The sequence below is a fragment of the Symsagittifera roscoffensis genome, chromosome 6 (assembly GCF_963678635.1).
Source record: "Symsagittifera roscoffensis chromosome 6, txSymRosc1.1, whole genome shotgun sequence".
Taxonomy (NCBI): Eukaryota; Metazoa; Xenacoelomorpha; order Acoela; family Convolutidae; genus Symsagittifera; species Symsagittifera roscoffensis.
Genome location: NC_087067.1, coordinates 7,246,518 through 7,264,861, shown reverse-complemented (window position 1 = coordinate 7,264,861; position 18,344 = coordinate 7,246,518). Strand labels below are relative to the sequence as shown.

Below are 18,344 nucleotides of genomic sequence, written 5' to 3'. Positions count from 1 at the left end.
AACCAGCTATATAACCGTATCTTGGTACGCAGAGCTCAACGACTAACTAAAGTCTAACCAGCGATCAACACTGCATGACCTTGACAATAACTGAATAACAATATATATATATATATATATATATATATATATATATATATATATAATTATACACACCGATATGCGTTCCAAGTTTAGTGTGCATCGAAGTTAATATGGTTACTGCACATGCAGTAGGTGCTGTACCACAGTCGCCTCACTTTCCTAATGTTTGGATTCCATCTTTGAGTATTATATGAGATTGAGCTCTATTGAAAATTTCCACAAAATCGAAGCCACCTTCTTAAGTCGTCCGGAATAAAAAGTTAAAAATTAACGATGAAAAATTGTCATTTTTTGTAAATGTAATTTTTGTCATTTTGCTTATAACTTTGGTTGAATTTTTTTTGGTTATGTGAACGGTTGTATTTTTCACGCTTTCAATTAGCAAGCATAAATAAAGGGGAATATATAATTATATATATTTTGACTCAACAACTTGTTTAACAAAATCACTGAACCATTTGCCCAGTTTACTTGCATAGTATAACAAGTTTGTGGTACAAATTTGATCCATTCATCCATTCAGTTTGGAGGTAAAATCTGAACTTGAGACGACACAGATTATACTTTCGATACTGGTCAGGATAAGATTTTTCCCTAAATTAATTTTTTAGTGAGAATTTCAATTATCGGACTTTGATTATCGTTAATTCGCAAGTGGTGCGAAGCACTGCTTCAACTGTGTCAGGTTTCACAACAGAAAAAATTTATCTATTGATCTAGTTTTCTCAAATTTGTTCAATATCATAAAATCTCAATAATAAGACTGGCCTCAAAATGGAGTATGTGTAGGTTAGGTATGTATTTTTTTAAAATTTAATTAACCTTGCGATAGCAAGGGTGTTGCAACTGGATACTAGACTGTTTTTTCCCATAAACAATTTTTCCGAAGGAACCATTGAACTGGTGGTACCTTGGTTCATAATTATTGGAAAAACTGTAGTGTCTCTTGAACGTTCAGCCTGTTGGTAACGAAAACGCAAAACTTCGGCCTTTTTTTGTCTGCTTATGTTTTGTTGGCGTACTTGCCACATCTAAGAATTGTTTAATTTAGCTGCAACACTTTTAACTGCAGTTATTTTAAGCAATTTGAAAATCCGGGCGAATCTAATATTGCTTTGCAGGTTATTTGTAATTTAACAAGCTGGATTTGTTAAAAGTTCAACTAAAAAATGTTTTTTTTTTGCCTTTTTTATCGGCTTTATAAGCTTCGGCTTGAAAACATCAACTTAGTTGTCTCTTTTTGCATCGTTACGTCCAAAAAAAGGTTTTGTGCGCGTGTGTACTCTGACGGAAACAAGGACTTGACATTTTTCATAAGTTGAGAATTTTTTGAATTTCTTTTTGGCATGAAGTGTTTCTGCTCAAGATTTTCGGCTTTTTTGCCGCTTAGTAATTATAAAATCAAATGAAATCAATCATCTGGCGTAGAGGTAAAACAACTGCTCGAGATGTCAAAGATTTGCCGTTCGAATCCGATCGGCCTTTTTTTGTAAACTAGAGTTGTTGTGCTTTTCCGGATTATCGTCCGTCTATTTATTTTGACGGCTGAGTTCCCGTAGCTTGATGTTTCAGCTTTATTCAAGTTGCTGCACCCTCATGCATGAGACGACAAAACCCGGGAGTTTGATTTCAGTTAAGACTGTTTTTTTTTGAAAATAGATAATTTTGGCTAAATTAGATTACTGAATGTCTGCTTGTTTTTGTCTGCTTAGTTCCGCAGAAAAAGCTTTTTTGAAAACTTGGCTTCTGTGAAGCATTCTCAAAATTTTTTCAAGTTCTAATGGTGCAGGCAATTTTCTTCCGGATATGTTGGTCTTTTGTTGCATTTTTTATTGACAAAAACAAATTTTGAATTTTTTCCTTTTGATTTTCAAAACATTCTTATTTGTATTACAAGTATTACAATTGGTGTTAAGCTCAGCTTCGCCTCTGTGTTGAACAGTTGTGGTTTATCCAAAAATGTTAGTGTTTTTTTCTGCTTCCTCGCTTTCATTGAAATTTTTTCAACGGTTTGTTTGCAATGTTTTATTTCAGGAAGTTGGATTTAAAGAGTAAATTTTTTCATCAATTAGAAAAGGTTCTGAAACATGCATTCAATGTTTCACTTGCATTGCGCGGTCAACTTGAGTTTTCCCATCATTCGATTGAATAAAAGTAAAAAAGCACACAGTTTTTTTTCTTGTTAATTTTTGTAACGGCGCTGCGAAGTACAGTGAACTTGAATGGTATTGGTTAGATTAAATTCCTTTCAAAATTTCATCTTTAATAATACTTTCAGAGTTTTTGCAAGCAAAACGTAGTTTAGTATTACAAAGCAATTTTTTTCTAACCTAAGTCACAAATGAAATTTTTGTATATTTCACTTTAATCATATTCTATTCATTTTCAACAGCGCTTAATGGCGCTGTTGAAAACTTCAATTTTTCTTAAAAACTTTTGTACCGACTTTCAGAGCACATGATACCAATAGAGAATCGGTTCTCTTCTATGTGCTTGCATATTTTGATAGTCTCTTTTCGTTTTACCTCACAATCTACGGCCTGGGTTTCAATAAAAAATAAATGGATCTCCCCTTCTGAAGCAGCTATTCCCTAAATTTGGTTTAGAAAAAATGATGACCACAAACAAGTTCATTTTTGCCCTTTTGGTTATCTTTTAAACTCGTTTGACTTTTCAAAAACTACTCTGCCAAATCGATGTTTAAGATTCTAACCCAAAGAAAAAAGGCAGTAATGCAAATATTACCTGCGCAAACGGCTATGACTTGAGTTTGGAAAAAAATATGGCTTAAGAAGTTGTCCAATTTATGAAATTTTGCCCGTTTTTGTAAAGTTATTTTCTTTGTAAATTTATTCTGCTGATTCTGAGGTTCATTGTTCATTAAAACTAGCATGGAGCTTAGACATTCGCTGTGTAATCTTTTCTACCCTGTTTTTTCGCAGAAAAGCTGATATTGTCTTCGGAATGTTTCCTTTTCCAATTTTTATCGTGTTTTTCTTTCGAAGTTTTGTCTACTACTAGCTAAACCTGATATTAAGGTTTAAATCTAAAATATCAGGGTGCGGAAATCTGCAATCCAAAAATCAGGCTGTGAAAAGCAGAAGTTACTCCCAAGCTTTCATAGAGAAAAGTTTATGGATTTTGAAAAAATCAAGTTTTCGAATTTTTGACTGATTTTCAGAACCTTTCGCCTTTAAATAAGCTGTTTCTCTTTTAAATAAACGCTTAATCCACTACTTAAGCTGAGAAATATTATGGTTTAGCGTTAAATCTGTTTTTGATGTTCTGAAGATTACGCATTTCGGTATCTGTACAATATATTATTGAAAGTATTAGAACAGATAGATCCACAATTAACTGGGTCACTAGTTTACCTACAAGAGATCGTGGCGCACATGTGAGGGCGTGAGACTTCTACTCAACAGGTTGGATATTCAAATCCGGAACATTTCAATAGAAATATTTTTTGGTCGAATTTTTGCCGTATAACATTGGCAGTTTGATAGAAACTGTAGCTGCTTTATTGGTGGCTAGTGTTAGTAAAAATAAATGCAGTGTGAAGCAGATTCTTAACAAAATTCAGACTTTTTGATATTCCTCGTATCGCGAGCATCCTAGCTAGATTCGTATCGTCTTTTTTCTTCTTCAATTCTTGATAATCTTAAAAACTACCTCTGCTTCACATGGGTTCTTTTCTTTCATAAATTGCAATGACAAATGAAATAATTCAAAGTTTGTTGGTAGGTTTTCCTAGTTTCAGTATTTCTTCATGTATTTCATCGAAATGTGGGTTTAAACTTTCAATCGTTTTCTGCATCCAAAATTCAATTTTAGTGGAAACATGTGTGAAGTTGAAGCCAATCGCTCTCAGCTGCATCAATTCACAAACTCCATGAATATCCGCAATTGAAGGCCGTAACTCGGTCGCGATGAAAGTTTTATCTTGAAGGAAATAAGAACCGAGTTCTGTCAAAGCTTTTTTCAGACCTGAAATATAAACAAGACTGCTCATATCAGGGAGAAGCCCTGAATGTTCCGACTGCCTTTTAAGGTCTATGAAGCAGTAATAACTGGAAAAAACTTAATGTAAAAAAAAATAAACCGAATTTTTTTTTTTTAATTTGAGATTTTTTGTGAAAATTATCTACACGCCACATAAAGTACAAAGTGATAAATTTCGCTTCTAGTAACGAATCAATTATGGCAAATAAGCTTCCTTCAACCAATTTGGAACGATTTATTAGACGGATTAAATCTCCGCTTACGCTTTAATAGCGCGAAATATATTGCGCGTTAATTGTCCCAAATTGGCCAAATTGCCAACCTTTAAACCCCCATAACTTTACGAAAAATGATCACAGGTGAAGAATCTTTTCAAATTTAAGCTCAGGGCAACAATACCTTTTGAATGATATAAAAAAAAAATTCGTCAAAAATGGCTAGTTAAGAAGTCGAAATTTGTCTGAAGAAAAAAAACCCACCCCGAGCACAAATATTCCGTTACTTTCGTATCGAAATTCGGAACAATAAACTATTTGAGAATAAGTTTTCGAGTCAAATTGCGCTAAAGTCCAAAGACTGTGACGTTAGAATCATAACCACAAACTCTCAACCAGTCTGATTGGATAAATTGTAATGAATCTGAGAAAAGATTTCCGGGTAAAAATAATCTAAGAGTTAAGATTTCTGTACCGTAGAGAACTGCGGAAACTTCAACAATACTTGAAAACAAACAGAAACAGCCGACATATTTTATCGCCTTTCAATAAATTTTAATCTTCGTTTAGACCAAATCTGACACTTTTTTGGGTTGTTGTTCAAAACATTTGGTAAAAACTGATGAATCAATACGGTGATGTCCCTTTAGTTGGAGGGGCCGAATATTGTTTACTTAAAATTTTCAGCCAATCAGAATTGAGAAATATTTTTTTTTACTAACTTTCACTTCGGCTAACTGGAAGAGTTTTTTTAGCGAATAGAAACTTTTACTGATTCTGATTGGTTGAAATTTTTTCACCATTTGGTCCTTCCATCATCAGAATAACCCCCAATCAATGCCGTGTAAGGTTTTCTAAGTACAGTAGTTTGATTGTCTCAATTGTACAGCGCTTGAAATCAGGGGTTGGGTGGGTTGGTTGGATTGATTGATGACAATTTTGTATGCTTTTTCTCTCCTTAGTACTCTGGCGCACCCATTGGAAACATTCTGCTGTAGCGAAGTATCTAAGTATCATGTTCAAATCCAGAGAATTTAGCTGGATTGTTCATTGTCTTAGAATTAAAAAAAGTTTCAATTCTTCGACAAATCGGTAGATCTTTTTGCGAGAGTTAGAGCAAAACGTACCTTTTTCGTAACGTGAAGTTTTTTCTTCGCTCGCTGGAATTCCTTTGAATTTCGGCTTCACAAATGTTTCTTGGAACAGCAACGCACTGTTGAGTCTCAAGTTATTGTGATGCCAGTGCAAGTACTCGTTGACTCGTGATCTCTGCTCTAATTGGCTGGGAAACAGCCAATCAGGACACAGATGAGAGAATTTGGTAGACAGGTAATCGTAGATTGCTGCACTTTCACTCAGAACAAATTCTCCACTTTTTATAACTGGTACTCTTCCAAGACTAGAAACTTTCTGAAAAAAAGTTTGAATAAGCTAATCAATTTACTGCTATCGTTCGACATTTAAATTGCCGGTGTTTCTTTTAAAAAATTTATTCAAAACAAGATTCGATTTTTCACACTATTCAAAGGGCTAATCAAGAAGTTTTAAGGGCTCTTTTCCTAGCCCCCCCCCCCCCCCCCCCCACTGCTAAAACTTACAAATGAAAAATTTATTCACCCTATTCGATTGTTATGAAAATTGGCTTACGGAGTAATTAGGCCCATGACAAACATATTTGGTCTCTCATGATTAACCTTCTAAAACAACTTACACCATAAAGTTGATGCTCGTGTGAGGTGGGGGGGGGGGGGGGGGGTGTAGGAAAAAGAGCCGTTTTAAGAAATATGTGGGACTGGTAGTGGCGATAAATTGTCTCCCTCTAAATTTTTTAAGTTGCCCTCAAAAAAATCAAAAAATACCTCATTGATGCAAATTTGGCTCTCGTTCTGCCAAAAAATAATGGCCAATCTACAGAGTTGGGTGATTCTGCAAGAAAGAAGCCAGTCATAACGTCCCAAAGTGTCTGTCGTTTTGATAACGGAAAAGAAAACTACGAGCTACGGTGTCCCAAAAATATTATAAATGTCTAGAAGCATTCAAAAAATTATTGCTCTGAATAGCAGATTAACAAATGGTATTTTTAATTTGACTCCCAATTATTTCAATTTAAAGTGTTAAGTTCATCTGCATTGATTTTTAGGTACTGTTAAAGTTTTTTCATTGTACAGTGCTGATTTAAATTAACCGGACAAAACGAGCTAAACGTTTTTGTTGGATAAATTTTGATCTTTTTTCATGTACTGATATAATGATTTATTTGGTTCTCTATTTTTTTGTGGTTTGTTTTGATTGTCTTGTTGTTTTTGTCTGCATTCGGCAATGGTGTGTCCGTATCTTCGGCAATAACTGCACCATTTTTTAAATCATGGTTTACCTTTGAAATTTGGATTTTTCTCGTAGATGTTTAAGATTTCAGTGATTTTTTCAGATCATTCTGTATCGGAGTCAAGAATATGATTTACTTGTGAAGTAGTGGTTTGCATGTTGTTGACATATTGTCGCTTTAGTTTTCTGTTTCTAATTTCATAGTGATTTTTGCTCGTTCTAGTTTATCTACCAGTTTCCTTAAGTCTGAATCTAGTTCTCGGATTGAGGAAGGATGCGATGCTCTCTTTTTTATTGCTATTAGTGCTAAAATACATCGTTTTGTGAATATTGAATTTGCTCTTTGTGAGTTTTGATGTTGTATATTTTTTATGTATTCTGTAAAAATTTTTGAACATTCAATATCTACCTCATCAGTTTGAATGAGATATTTGTCATGAAATGCGTTTGGTGAATTGATTTCTTTTGTGTAGATTCCATATTGTGATGTGAGACTACATATGCTTTTGAGATAGTGTTCAAGAAGTTGTCTTTTCACTTTTACGTCGGAAAATTCTTTTCTGCATGGACTATCTCCTTTTTCGAATAAAGTTGTGATTAAACTTTGGCAAAATTGTAACTGTCCTTGAGCTTCAGCTTGTGGATGTATTAAAAATGGGAGTCTTGAATCTTCTAGGTTTTCTTCATTTCGAATCATTTTTGTGTTGTATCACTGTTACCGTGTAATTTTCAATGTGTCTTATTGGTTGATTCCAATTGTACAGACGTATTGGTTTGTTTGTGTAACAATTTTTTATTCTACGTTTTCTTTTTATTGATGCTGGTGACGTGGTTTCTGAGTCAGAAAAATACAATTGATCGTCAATTTGATGGTTTTTATTTATTGAGTCTTTTGAATTGTGGAGTTCTTGTGTTGCGCTTGTTTCTGACTCTGAGACTGCGTTTCTTCGTTTTGGAAATCGTTTGCTAATAATTTGTTTTTGTTTGTTAATAATTTTGTTTCTCAGTGTTTGTATTTTTGTTCTTTTGTATCCTATTGTTTGTCTGTGTGGTGTGATTACGAGGTCGTATCTTTCGTCGTTAAATAGACAGTTGTGTGATATAGTTGTTTGTTTGTTTCCTAAGTTGTCTCTTGACATAAGGTTTAGGATGGTGGATGCAATTTTGGGGTTAGTGATTTTTAGTTTCTTAACCTGATAGTTCTTACGATTTTTTGTGGTTAGCTTAACTTGGGGCGTATTTGTAGGGTTGGAGAGAAAAGCATATATCGATTCGTTAGTCTGATTTTTACTTTCTCGTGAATAATTCTAAGTTAAGATAGACTTACCTAATCTTACTTAGGGGTTGTGACTTGTGATCAAGGGTTCAAGAATAGTAAATTGATGCACAAGGTTCAGGTATAATTAGAACACAAGTAGTTCGTTAGATACTATTTTATGACTTACTAAGCTTAAGCGTTTTAGCCTGGGTCATTTAAGAGGAAGGGGATCAAGTGAAGGATGAGTAAACGAAGTTCTTCACTGTTTATCCTAATTAGAATGGTTAGCTATTTAAAAAAAAAATTCTGTTAATTCTGGGTCTTTCATAAGAGTTAGGTAGTGAATCGACGTTTGAGGTCGTTAGACTAATCAATATGGAGGGGAGAACAAAATTGTTCTATTAGATCCAAGGATAAGCCTTGATGATCAAAAATTTAGATACAATTTAATTTTAATTTAAAGATCCAAGGGAAGCTTTGATGATCTGTTATTTTAACGGAATTTAATTTAAATGAAAACAAGGATAAGCCTTGATAGTCTTATGATAAAAGTTTAAGTTAAAAAGTCAAGTTTTTAGTTTTGATGATTGTTAGTTTTTGAGATTTGCTGTTATGTTTTAGGTGATGAAGCTGGGATGAAGAGATGAGTTATTTATACTAACAATTTATGCTTTATACTAACTAATTTTTGTACTTTTATATTCAATAAATATTTTTTTTCAAGATGTTTTTAATTTACAGCTGATATAACAAGAGTAGTTCTCCTTGAAAACTACTAGTGTTGTTTTTATCGGTCGTTATTGTATAATTATTAGGTTTAGCGCCATGAAAGGTTATTGAAGATGTTTTTTTTCAAAATTTTATGTCACTAAATGAAAATTTAAATTTACTGCTGGAAGTATTCTAAATATAAAAATTTGATCTGATTTTTGTCGTACAATCATGAAATCGATTGATAGATTTCTTCCTCGTCGTACGTCGTCTCTTGTTCGAGATCTTCTTCAATACCGGGTAGTTCTCGTATTGTTCGGAATATTGGATCTGATCTATTGAGTCGTAGAGACATTTCTACTAGTTTTTGTCATATAACATTTTTAAAATGTTGTATTTGTCTAATTCTAATCTATTTTTTCTAAATCTAGGTTAGTTAAGGTCTGTTCGAGACTTTTGATCGCACCAGATGAGTTATGTATGGAATACTATACTCATAGAGTAAGTTCAGATAAGGTACACCGTCTGCTCGTCACGCCATCTTATTTTCGGCCGGATAGATTCGTGCAACTTTTTAGTCTAATACCAACCTTAATCTTACTCTTTAATCTCCTAGTCTCAATAGATCTAGTGTACACCGGTTTATGCGAATTAGTTCCAGAATGAGCACAACTGTATTCTAAGTTTAATTCAAATTGTTCTGGTGTTGAAACTACAAGTAGGTTCAACACTTACAAATAAGTTGGTTGTTAGTTTGATGGAGTATGATTGGTAAGTAATTAATATTTTATAGAGATTAAATATCATAACTTTAACTAATGATAAATTCTAGTACAGATCTGGTTCCACTAGGCATAAACTAGAAGCGGATTTTTACTGTCAAACAAAAAAAAGTTTGTATCCCTTGACGCTGAGAAAAAAACACAATCGAGTCGCGACAGAGTAACACCGATTTTACAATGGCAGAGAGGGTTGAATTCTTTTAAGGACCCACCCCATCTGAAGTTTGTTTGTATAAATCAATTTATCATTTTGTGTAATTTTCCATCTTTCATGATATTTTTATTTTTGACGTCAAATATTCAAAACTTTTCATCTCAAGTTTTTGGGACTCACGGTTAACATCAAAACCCTAAGATTGGCATTACTTGTGATGGAATTTTTTCGATGACATACCTTGAATTGTGACTCTAAGTTCTCGCCATACTTGATGTGCACAAAACGATCAGTATGTGGGATCCCGCACATAACAAGGAACAGTTTCACAGACCTGGACGGTTGCGACAGAGGGTCCCAAAACAAGTCCAGCAAAGAGTCTGGATCTGCTCTTCCTAAAAATTAAATGCAACCGTCTAGGAATTGTAGCTTCAGGAATGGATAAAAATGTTTTTCATAGAAAAACATTGATTTGTGTCTCATGGAAATATTACAAACAATTGTGAGCAAGCTTAACACAAATTATCCACGAGCAAAAATACCAAAATTTGAGTACTCAAACACTTATAGAACTGCCAAAAAATTGATCTTTCTGCTAATCTAAACATAATATTTTTGGTAAACACCCGCTTTATTTTTTTTTGTAAATTATGATACCGATTTAGCAAAATCTCAAGTCATTTTCAGTTGACTGGTTCAGATTCATTTGATTGTTTCACTTTTCACTTGTGAGACGAAGTGACCGTAACAAAACAATTTTCTGCCGTAAATAGCTTTTGTACCAAGCAGTAAGAAAATGGAACTCGAAGAATTCTAAACCGGAACTAAACCGGAGCCGGAAAATGCAACTAAACCGAGCCTCATCAACCTCCGACCCCATTTCCACATGGTTTTAGTAAAACGCCCGCTTTTCGATCCTAAAGACTGAATAAAAGTTTCTTTCTTTTTTTGACAGACTCTTTTTTTAATGATTGAAATGGAAATTTTTCTCTGAGCTTTTGAATTGTCAGAAAATCAATTTTTTGTCTTCATATTCGAAAAAAAAATAAAATTTTTTTGAATTGATTCTTTCCTTAATAATGTAAAGTTTTTTGTTCCGCCCGTTGAAAATGGGGAGGAACTTTGTATTCGGGTGTGTTTAAGTTTTTGTTCCACGCAAAATCAGGTAACACGAATAATCATCGTATTGGGTGGAATGCTATATTATATTAAAACCCTTCCTTTCAATCATGATTCGAAGTACATTAAAAATTTCTTAATTTTTTTTCTAGCGGAGAGAAACCGGTTTGAAGTTTTCAATTTTTCTTCTAGTTTCGAGCCAATAAAGCGAGCAATCAGGCATACAACAACCTAGTTGTTAGAAATTTAAGCCCTAAACGCTTATTTTTAAGCAAGTAGAGTTAGTTTTTGCAGTTTTGTAGCTCCATTCTGTGAACCAAAAACTTCTGCAGAAAAATGTGAAATTTTTGGTTTTCTGGTCACTTTTTTGAACTTTTTGTCTATTTTGCCTGTATTTCTAAGGATGTCAAATATGCCTAAAGTATAGTTTTACATCTGACTTTTTAATCACCCAATGCAGGAAAACTAATTTGAAAAAAAGTTTATTTTGTAGTTATTTAAAGACTATGATAGGAGTATTCTGTGCTACATGTACAGTAACCAACTATCCTCGTTTTTTTTTGTTTGCGGACTTTCTAACTCTGCTTTGATGAGCTCTTTTTTGTTCCGAACACTCAAAAAAACGGGAAGGAACTTTGAACTCTTTTTTTTTGAGTTTTTGCTTTTTCTTTTTGTTTTCCACGCAAAATCAGGTCCAAAATTTATCATCGGAAAGGATCGAGTGATATATCAAATTAAACTTTTTCAGGTATGATGCGAACGAGAAATTTTGAAACAGTTTAATTTCGAGCAAATAAAAACGAGCGAGCAGGCTTACAAAAAATATAAGCCGCAAAAATTTTAGTATTGGTCAAGTCAAGTTAGTTTTTGAGTTTTCCAGCAATATTTTGGGAATCAAAAGCTTCAAAGATTCAAAAACAATGTGCAAAAAAAGAAACAAATTTTTTTTGAAAAAACTGAGTTCTAATTGTACTATTGTACTACGACTGCCGACTATGCAGAAGTTCCATGTTTTCGTTCTTGCAAAATTCTTGCGAGTGAAGGTTACCCTGTAATTTTTTGCTAGATGGAGGTGATTTTTCAAGATCCTACAAGATTGAGAATATCTTGCAAGAATCTTCTAAGATAACCGTTTATGAATTTTTCACAATAATTCATTTTGGGTGGCAGAAAAACACCATTGAGATCCAAGTCGACTACGTTCACAAATAGTTCCGAGTTTAAATCAAGTTCAGATAGTAGAATTAGTATGACCTTGTTTTAAAATTGTTCATTTATGTGATCATTTTCGCTAATGTAATGAAAACTTTCAGGTTCTGGTTATAATTTATGCATGTTGAAATGAGATTTCCGAAAACTCAGTTTTCTGATTATTTGAATTAATTCAATTCATCTAGTTTTGCAACTATAATGGTTGATTTTTTTTTCAAATTTTTAGTCATTGTTGTGATAAAAAGAGTAAATTAGCTTCAGATGTTTTATATGTAGCAACCACATAAATACGATAAACAATTTTGTTTTCATAGTATACGGTTAGAGTTTTCTCGTTTTCGTTTTTGTTCATTTGTTTGAATATTCAAAAGTCAGCACTACACTTCCTACTCAAACTACATTGGCTGCTTTTGCGTGCACATCTTTTTGTTCTCACAAAATCAATTTAGATTAGATCTTGCTGAAAAAAGCTCTCTTTAAAGAAGGTTAACCAGCAGTATCTTGAAAGATTCTCTCAAGATCGTCTAAAGAGAAAAATAATTTTTCAAAAAAGCTTGCCAAATTCTTGAAAGATAACGTCCCTTGATCGACTAGGACATGGCCAAAACATTTTGTGCTATTTGCAAAGTAAGCGGTTATTTTTTTTGCTTCAGTTTTGCTTAAACCATTCTGGCTTAGTTTGTACGGCCTTAGCCGCTTTATGCTTCTTCTTTTGAAGAATAGAGCCTAGCAGCTCTATTTTTTTTCTAAGTATAATTTTTTTCTTTTGGCAGCTCAACGGCCGTCTCCCTGAAGTGTGCCAGCTAAGCGGCTGCTCAATCTTTAACACTAAAAGTTCTTTGACCAGACTTTGACTGAAAGTTTTCCAAAAATAGAGTGAGCCTTTCAAGAGTCTATTTTAAAAGCGCATAAAGGTGGGAACCTATTTTGGGAACCACAAAGAGGTGAGGTCAACAGAACAATTTCTCCCTCATAAAGACCGCAGGAGCAATCTTCTTTTAACTGCTTCCAGTTTCAAGCGTTAACAATCGATTATAATCTGATGTTGTTACCATTCTTACAAAAATTGAGGAAAAATCGATTATAATCAATTTATAATTGACTACATTACGAGGCCAAACTGTGAATTTTGTGCATTGTAAGCGGATTCCGCAACAAGGACGCTCCCTTTGTTCTTCTTTTGTTCTTTCATTTTCTTGGATCGTTTCGACAATATTTTAACATGTATAAACACTTGTCTCTGGAATCCAGGAATATACAGACACAAAATTGTGCTCCTAACCAGTGCACAGTTTGGCCTCGTAATGTATAATCTCTCTTTTTGAAAGCAAATAAAATCAATTATAATACATTATAATCGATTATTTGTATCCGAAATTCTAATTCTTTTGTTTTGCAGAAAAAAATCCATTTTAATCGATTATGTTTGATCATAATCTCTTTAGTTTGCCCAAATCGTCTTCGACCTTGCGACTCAGTTGCTCATATTTCATGCTTGTCGTAGACTTTGGTTTATGTGAAAATGGGAAAATTGTTCTATTTGTTTGCAAATCAAATCAAAATTGAGACCTTTTTTTATTTCTTCTCAACTATAGTTGTTTCATGATGCACATTTTGAGTTTGTTTTACCACCAAAATGTCAGCACACCGCTTTAGTTTCCAGATTTTTATAGAAAAGTTATATTTCACCTTCCGCAGGATTCTTTCAAATAAAATGAAGGGATCTCACGAAATTTCTGTTTCATGGTAAAATTTTGTGTTCAGATGAACCAAAGAGTGACAAGACATCTCACTTTTAGAGATTTTTGACAGAAAAAAAGATTATTAACTATTATAATAGATTAAAATAGATAATAAGAGATTATAAGAGATTTTCGGAAAAATTATAATCAATTATAATTGATTATAGTTTATTATATTGTTTGGAAAAGTGTTATCAGTAAAATGGATTATAAATCGTTTAAACATCGAAAGTTGGCGCTTATAATTTTGATGAAAAAACAATTATAATTGTAATATAATCGATTTTTTTTACTGAGTGCGGATAACAATCAAGAAACCATGCAATATAGATAAACTCCTTAAATGCTGAATTCTGATTCCCTCAAAAAAACTCTCAAACAATATTAGGGATAAAAAATGGGAAAATAATCACCCGGTCAAAACTGGTTCTGTTTTTCTCAGAATCACCCTGTGCTATCCATTTTTTGGACGGTTTTAAGAGGACAAAAACCCAAAAAAAATTTTTTAACTAGTTTTTTGCTGGTTTACAAGTCAGAGAGGCAAACAATCTGAAGTGAGCGCGATCAGTCGGCTGCCAGTTAGCGCTCATCGGATTTTGACGCGTGCTGGCAGTGTTTTAATTCCAGGCGTCTAATAAGACCTCACTCTGAAATCTTTAGTCTTCCTTGAAACTTTTGCAAACAGCCTTTTCAGAAAAACAAGCTTGATTTTCTGCAGAAGGTCATCAAAGTGAAAATAAGCTAACCTGCAGACATGTTTGAAGATCGTGCAGTTTTGATCTGCTCCAATTGTGAACAGTTGCACAGTTCACAGTCAATTTCTTCACTCATTAAGTTTAGTCGATTCAAACCACAAAACAGTCATATTGAAAGTCCAATCAGATTGCTCATTCTTTTGTTCAAAATGACACTTTTGGTCAATTTGCTTAACGCTTAAAAGTGCATGGCTTGCGTCCATACCAATTTGTAATTGTATCGCACCAGAAATAAGATATGTACAAAAAAAACACACGTAGTCAAAAAAGAATAGAATAATGTTTGTTATTGCATGTTTTTCATAGAAGGGGGATATAGTGAAGGGGATGCAGAGGGGTCGGGTTTTACTGATGTTAAAGTGGTCGGAGGTCGTGGGTATGGTGGAAACAGTTTAAAACTAGTATTTATATCCAATTGTATTATTGATAAAACTATTTCATTTAAAAAACCTCACTAACCAATCATGATCCATCACAAAGACCTACGATAATTTGTAAGGCTCAAACTATTTATAGTTTCAGCCAGAACAAAATAAATTTAACTTGGCCAGCAGTTGCTCTTCTCCAGAACAGCTCCTTGTATCTTACCTCGCAAATACCAGTATACACTAGGTCTATTGAGAGTAGGAGATATAAGAGTTAAAATTAGATCGGCATTCGACTAAGAAGTTGCACGAGTATATCCGGCCGAAAGTAAGATAGCATGACGAATAGACGGTGTACCTTGTCTGAAATTACTCTATAAGTGAGCCACCCCGGACGAAAATTCATCTGCTGCGACATGAGTCTCGAACAAGACCTTAACAATTTAAGATTTGGCAAACTCAAAATAGACATAAGATCTAAGATCCAAACACAACACAAAATGTTAAGAATTTTTGAAAAATTACCTCCACGTCCTAATAAAACTAATCAAAACCAACAATTACTCAAGCTTACACCAGGTCAAAACCCAATTAGTGGACCGAGTTTCTACGAAGTAAAACAAAAAAAAGCTGACTGCAATGACTACTTCTCTACAAGAACATCAATGCAGTACATTTTCAAATGAAATAAATTACTAGGAGCAGTAGGATTCATTTCCAAGACATATATTTTTCATTCATGTGTAACCAGTATTATATAATACCAATACAAAAGATCCAAGACTACAAAAACAATTTATTTCAAATTTGCAGTAACTTTGAACTTGTTGTCAAATTAAAAATAAATTGAATAAAAATACAAAAAATTTATTAGTATAAAAAATTAAAATAGTTTTTATCACAATGATAGAAAGTTTTTTCGCTTCTCAGGGATTCATATCTTCATTCTCTCACCGTCGTGCTTCATTTTTTCTTCATCTAAATGTAGTTCAAAATCACTAATAAAAACTAATATCAATTAAATCTTTAACTTCGAACAAAATTTTGCTCTTAACTTCTTAATCTTCTATTAATCTTTAACTTTTAATTCAAATCTTGTCAAGGCATATCCTTGTTTTGTCTGAACTTTTCTATAAACCAGGTTATCCTTAGATCTTTAAAATTTATTCTAACTTTGTTTTTCAAAACATTTTAAAAACATTCGATCATCAAGGCTTTCCTTGGATGAATTAAAACAATTTTGGTCTTCCCACCTCTTAATACAAGTGTCTAACGATCTCAAACGTCAAACCCTTACAAACGACACATGACTGACTTAAGTTTTGCAATTAACTAACCATTTCAAGTGTATTAAACATTGAAGATCTTCGGTTACTCACTTCTTCACTTGAGCCCCTACTCTTTGTCGACTCAGGCTAAAACAATTCCTAAATTTATTAAGAGTCAAAAAAAGTACCTAACGATCTGCTTGTATCGCTTACTATTTTATATTCTAAAAAATCACTATAAATCATTAAGGAATGTATTCTTTTAATGTCGTAGGAAAATTGAGGAAAATGTGGACCTTTTCCTTTCATTATAACCCCTGTCTGGCTTTGTTCTAAATCACAACCAAGTATGCTACTCATATCAGCACACTGATTTATAAACACTGATTGATCCTCAAGTAAATGAATGGCAAATTCTTGTGTAATTTTATCTACTGAAACTTAAATGCCGTTTATTCACATTTTTGGGCTCCTATACGACTTCGAACGTTGTCATTCATGGCTACAACTATATCAACATTACTTGGATACAGTCCAGGTTCAAAATTCATTGGTTGAATCTTTCTTTTTTCCTCGGGGCTTTCTCGCCCATCTATGAAAGTAATTTTTCCCTCAGTAACGTTTTGGTACAATGACAGGTACAATATTTCTGAAATAGCAACATCCCAATCTCTTTTAAGATGTATTTGTTCCGGTAGAAAATTTGTAAAAAAACTAAGGCTACTATTCGGATTACATTTAAAAGAAGCATTAGAAACTAGCTCAATAGTAAAAGAAACCGTGACAACTAATCAATACAAATTCACTTTAAAAAAGACTTACCTTTCATTTGAACATTTTCTCAGCTTTTCTCATAAAATTTTCCCGGAAATTCTTCTTTTTCGAGATCGTTGATGATGTATGTAGGAGATTTTTTTGTAGATATTGCCGAAATTTTAAAAATTTCATCTGCAAACTGTGGCTTGTATCCTTTTCGGAACGGAGTATCAATTTTCGAAATTTTAACTCTACCGCCAATTTTGAATTTTGGTTTAGTATTTTTCATGAACGATTTGTCATACACAATGGATAGAAATCTCTTTTTTCCACATCTTTCGGAGATTTTCCAATTGACTGATTTTTGCGACAGTTCAATGTAGCAACAAATTGCTGCAGTTTTGGAACAAATTTTTCACCGTGATCTTCAATGTAACGATGTATTATTTTTTTAAAGACTGAATTGCTCTCGGCAAATGCAGCTTTTGTTTCACTCAATGTTGAGTAAACATTAATGTCTTTCTCCGTGCAATTTTTCTTAAAACTCCTCCATATTCTGTTCCTTTACTAACCTAAAGTTTTTCAAGAGTGTTTTTTCGAAAAATCTTTTTTTGAAAACTTTTAAAGTGTCTTTGGCATACTTTGTTTTCATTGCTTGAACTCTGACAAACCTCGAAAAACTGTCTACAGCAACTAATAAAAACTTCACTTCATTGTTTTGACTTGCAAACTTCTTTACAAAAGCCAAGTCCATACACTAAATTTCATTGATATATTTGAAAAAAGTTCAAGTCTTCGAAAACGCCTGATTGGTGGACCAAATTTTGTATACGATGTCTTGGTTTGTAAGAACTGTTCTACTTTTTTTTTGGATAAATCACTTGCTTTACTCAAGTTTTGAACAGAACCGTACGTAGCGCTACCCTTAGAATACAATATGTTTAGTCTTTTCTTTTCAGATTTTGAAAAGGATCCAAGTTCTTCTGTCTTTTGCTTTGTTTTTCTTGTTAAAATAACTTTTAATTGAGATCCTAGACCTAATTGTTGACTTAATGTTTCGATTTGTAAAACATCTCTCGGTGACTTGAACAAGAATATGTGCGTATTTTGTACTTCTACATTTCTTCCCAATTTGTTTTTATGAAACAAATTGTGTTTGATGTATATTGTGTTCAGACCCCTGTGACTTCCAGCAGTGGCCATTTTTACAAACTGTTTAGAGTTTGAAATTTCTTCACAAGAACCATCAAAAGAAAGCAGATACTTAGTTCCGTTCTTGGGAAGAAATTCGATCAGGTCAAAACCTTTTCCTTAAACAAATTTAAAGTTTTTTCTTCGTAATAAAGACTATAAAGAGGTTGATAACGTTGATAAAAGTAAAAAATTTTGACGAATGCTGCTTGAAAAGTACCAATTTTCAACCAATCAAAATAAGGTGAGATTTTCCAGATCCACTTGGAACAACTAAGGAAATAAAAATTCGTTTTTTGGTAGATATTAACTTATTCATAGCTTTGGGGAAGAAAGAATATAACCGACTGTACTTGATAAGATAAATACCCCAACTGTCGTTTCTTCACATGTTGTGGATAACAT

At 33.2% G+C, this 18,344-nt stretch overlaps 1 protein-coding gene across 1 annotated transcript; it reads right to left on the bottom strand.

The window, feature by feature from the left end:
- Positions 1–3,698: 3,698 nt before the first annotated feature.
- On the bottom strand, positions 3,699–14,491 carry LOC134847983 (uncharacterized). Its single transcript, XM_063865301.1, has 4 exons — positions 14,351–14,491; positions 9,772–9,926; positions 5,429–5,711; positions 3,699–4,071 (listed from the first exon to the last, which is right to left on the bottom strand). Exons 1-4 carry the CDS (start codon positions 14,433–14,435, stop codon positions 3,812–3,814), a joined length of 783 nt encoding a protein of 260 aa, XP_063721371.1. The 5' UTR covers positions 14,436–14,491; the 3' UTR covers positions 3,699–3,811.
- Between the last annotated feature and the right edge of the window lie 3,853 nt (positions 14,492–18,344).

Excerpts from the sequence above, each read along its gene's own strand:
- LOC134847983 (XM_063865301.1), bottom strand. The coding sequence starts at position 14,435 with ATGAGTGAAGAAATTGACTGTGAACTGTGCAACTGTTCACAATTGGAG. Across the intron at positions 9,927-14,350 it reads ATCTTCAAACATGTCTGCAG|GAAGAGCAGATCCAGACTCT; the intron begins GTTAGCTTATTT and ends TTTAATTTTTAG. Across the intron at positions 4,072-5,428 it reads AACTTCACGTTACGAAAAAG|GTCTGAAAAAAGCTTTGACA; the intron begins GTACGTTTTGCT and ends TTTATATTTCAG.